The 3,252-nt window shown below is 59.5% G+C and overlaps 1 protein-coding gene across 1 annotated transcript in view; it reads left to right on the forward strand.

Annotated features, from left to right (window-relative positions):
• The window catches only part of LOC104402814 (myosin-6-like), a gene marked incomplete at both ends in the record, with an annotated part of 12,696 nt that extends 10,213 nt beyond the window's left edge, over positions 1 to 2,483 (forward strand). Inside the window, 8 exon segments of the mRNA XM_010010794.1 lie at positions 6 to 21; positions 104 to 228; positions 308 to 616; positions 1,071 to 1,274; positions 1,433 to 1,558; positions 1,624 to 1,899; positions 2,123 to 2,218; positions 2,349 to 2,483. Coding sequence (XP_010009096.1) covers positions 6 to 21; positions 104 to 228; positions 308 to 616; positions 1,071 to 1,274; positions 1,433 to 1,558; positions 1,624 to 1,899; positions 2,123 to 2,218; positions 2,349 to 2,483 — 1,287 coding nt within the window.
• Between the last annotated feature and the right edge of the window lie 769 nt (positions 2,484 to 3,252).

Below are 3,252 nucleotides of genomic sequence, written 5' to 3' on the forward strand. Positions count from 1 at the left end.
GGGAGAATAAGAACCTTCAAGGTGAGACCTCGGGGTCCTCACACCCACCTGGTGCTCCTCCACCACTGCCCATGTGGTGTGATGGGTTCTCCACCCACTTCAGAGGAGATCTCAGACCTGACGGAGCAACTGGGCTCCAGCCACAAGAGCATCCATGAGCTGGAGAAGGTCCGGAAGCAGTTGGATGCTGAGAAGCTGGAGCTCCAGGCAGCGCTGGAGGAGGCGGAGGTGAGCCCAGCCCCATGGGTGTCCTCCACCCATCTGTCTCTGTGATCATCAAGGTCTTCTCCATCCCTCCTCCCCCCAGGCCTCACTGGAGCACGAAGAAGGGAAGATCTTGAGGGCCCAGCTGGAGTTCAACCAGGTCAAGGTGGACCATGAACGCAAGTTGGCTGAGAAGGACGAGGAGATGGAGCAGGCCAAGCGCAACCACCTGCGGGTGGTGGACTCCCTCCAGACCTCTTTGGACGCTGAGACCCGGAGCCGCAACGAGGCCTTGAGGCTGAAAAAGAAGATGGAAGGTGACCTCAACGAGATGGAGATCCAGCTGGGACACGCCAACCGCGCGGCTGCTGAGGCCCAGAAGCAAGTCAAGACCTTGCAGGGTTACCTCAAGGTACGGTGGTGGTGGCTGGGGGTCCCAGGAGGACATGATAGAGGAGGATGGCTTTGGACGCTGAGACCCGGAGCCGCAACGAGGCCTTGAGGCTGAAAAAGAAGATGGAAGGTGACCTCAACGAGATGGAGATCCAGCTGGGACACGCCAACCGCGCGGCTGCTGAGGCCCAGAAGCAAGTCAAGACCTTGCAGGGTTACCTCAAGGTACGGTGGTGGTGGCTGGGGGGCCCAGGAGGACATGATAGAGGGGGATGGATTGGTCTAGAGGAGGTTGGGATGGTCTCCAGAAGTTCTTCCGGTCTTCTGGGATATCCCCAGGTGTCTCCACCCATGTAGTCCTCAATGGTTCTTCATTCCATTCCCACCTCTGGGCCCATTATGGCTTCTCCGAGGTGTCTGGGTGGACATCCCCATCCTCTCCCCACCGTGTCCCATCCCATGGTGCTTTGCAGGACACCCAACTCCAGCTGGATGATGTGGGGCGGATCAATGAGGACCTGAAGGAGAACATGGCCATGGTGGAGAGGAGGAACAACCTTCTGCAGGCCGAGCTGGAGGAGGTCCGGGCAGTGGTGGAGCAGACCGAGAGGACCCGCAAGTTGGCCGAGCAGGAGCTGATCGAGGCCACCGAGAGGGTCCAACTCCTCCACTCGCAGGTGAGACCTCCTCAACCTCCAAGAGGTCACCTCCAACCATGGAGAAACCAAGTGGGCATCTCCCAAGCTTCCAAGACGTACAAGTGGAGCTCCTTGCTCGCCACCATGCTCCAAGTCTGCAGGCCACCCCTCCTGAGGTCTTCTGCTCCACCTTGCAGAACACCAGCCTCATCAACCAGAAGAAGAAGATGGAAGGGGACATCTCCCAGCTGCAGACCGAGGTGGAAGAGGCCGTCCAGGAGTGCCGCAATGCTGAGGAGAAGGCCAAGAAAGCCATCACTGACGTGAGTAGATCACCACTTGTCCACCACCATGGTGAGGAGATCAGGCTGTGAACCTCTTCTTGCAGGCAGCCATGATGGCAGAGGAGCTGAAGAAGGAGCAGGACACCAGCGCCCACCTGGAGCGGATGAAGAAGAACATGGAGCAGACCATCAAGGACCTGCAGCTGCGCTTGGACGAGGCTGAGCAGTTGGCCCTCAAGGGGGGGAAGAAGCAGCTCCAGAAGCTGGAGACGCGCGTGAGGGACCTGGAAACAGAGCTGGAGGCTGAGCAGAAGCGCAACGCTGAGAGCGTCAAAGGGCTGCGCAAGTCTGAGCGGCGCGTCAAGGAGCTCAGCTACCAGGTGAGGCCACCACGTCGCACTGAGGTCTCCTCATCCAGCTCCCAGCGGCCACAGGGCCACCATCCACTGTTCATGGAGCCAGAATGGGGTTGACCTGGTGGCTGTGGGAGAGCTCTACCACAGTTGGCCTCCACCAATACCTGCCTTGGAGGTGTCCAGGCCTGGTAAGCCCAGCAGAGCCCTGGGACTCATGTCCAGCCCCATCTGTGTCCTCTCCCCACAGACAGAGGAGGACAAGAAGAACCTTCTGCGGCTGCAGGACTTGGTGGACAAGCTGCAGATGAAAGTCAAGGCCTACAAGAGGCAGGCGGAGGAGGCGGTGGGTGAAGGGACATTGGGGGAGGTGGGACAGGAGGAGAAGGTTGAATGGATGGAGGAGGGATGGAGGGAGGGATGGATGGATGATGGATGGATGATGGATGGATGGAGCAGAAGGTCACCCCCTACAGGAGGAACAAGCCAACACCAACCTGACCAAGTTCCGGAAGGTGCAACATGAGCTGGACGAAGCTGAGGAACGCGCCGACATGGCCGAGTCCCAGGTCAACAAGCTGAAGGCCAAGAGCCGTGACATCAGCACCAAGGTGGGACCTTCTCCACCATCACCCTGCCCCACAGCTCTGCCCCACGGCTCTGCCCATAACCACACTCCATCTCCTGTCCCACTCTAGAAGCTGCACGATGAGGAGTGACCCCGCGTGACCTCTGAGCTCACCTTCACCCCTCCCTGCCCAAGGCAGGGCCTGGTGGTGTCACCCATTGACCCAACATTGCCCCAACATTGACCCAACATGACTTGAAGCAGCTTTGGTGGCTGGAGAGGTGTCAATGGGCGGTTGTGGGGCAGGCGTGGGGCTGGGAGCAAGGCATGATGGGATGGCACTTGGAGGTCCGATTCGGTTGAGGGATGAGGTGATGGGGGGACACCAGGAGATGCCGGCATGGACACCAGCAGTGAGGACATCATGGAGGACACCAAGATGGAAGCCAAGAGACCCACAGCTGCCACCTGCAGTCCCAGAACTGAGTCCTGAGACCCATAACTGAGCCCCCAGACCTATAAGTGACCCCTCCAGACCCACAAGTCCCCTCCACCAACCCATAACTGAGCCCTGGGACACGAGTGCCCCCCCCAAACCCATAAGTGACACTTTGGGACCCATAAGTGCCCCTCAGGGACCCATAACTGAATCCCCAGGCCCTAAAGCCCCCCTGCATGAACCATAGAGACACACAGGGACCCACAGAGACTGAAAGAGACCCCACAGAGACCAACAGTGCCCCATAGCAGCCCCATAGAGACCCACAGTGCCCCGTAGGAACCCTTCAGCGCCGGTGGAAGGCCCCGGGGCC

The sequence above is a fragment of the Nestor notabilis genome, unplaced genomic scaffold, assembly GCF_000696875.1.
Source record: "Nestor notabilis isolate BGI_N333 unplaced genomic scaffold, ASM69687v1 scaffold14323, whole genome shotgun sequence".
NCBI lineage: Eukaryota > Metazoa > Chordata > Aves > Psittaciformes > Psittacidae > Nestor > Nestor notabilis.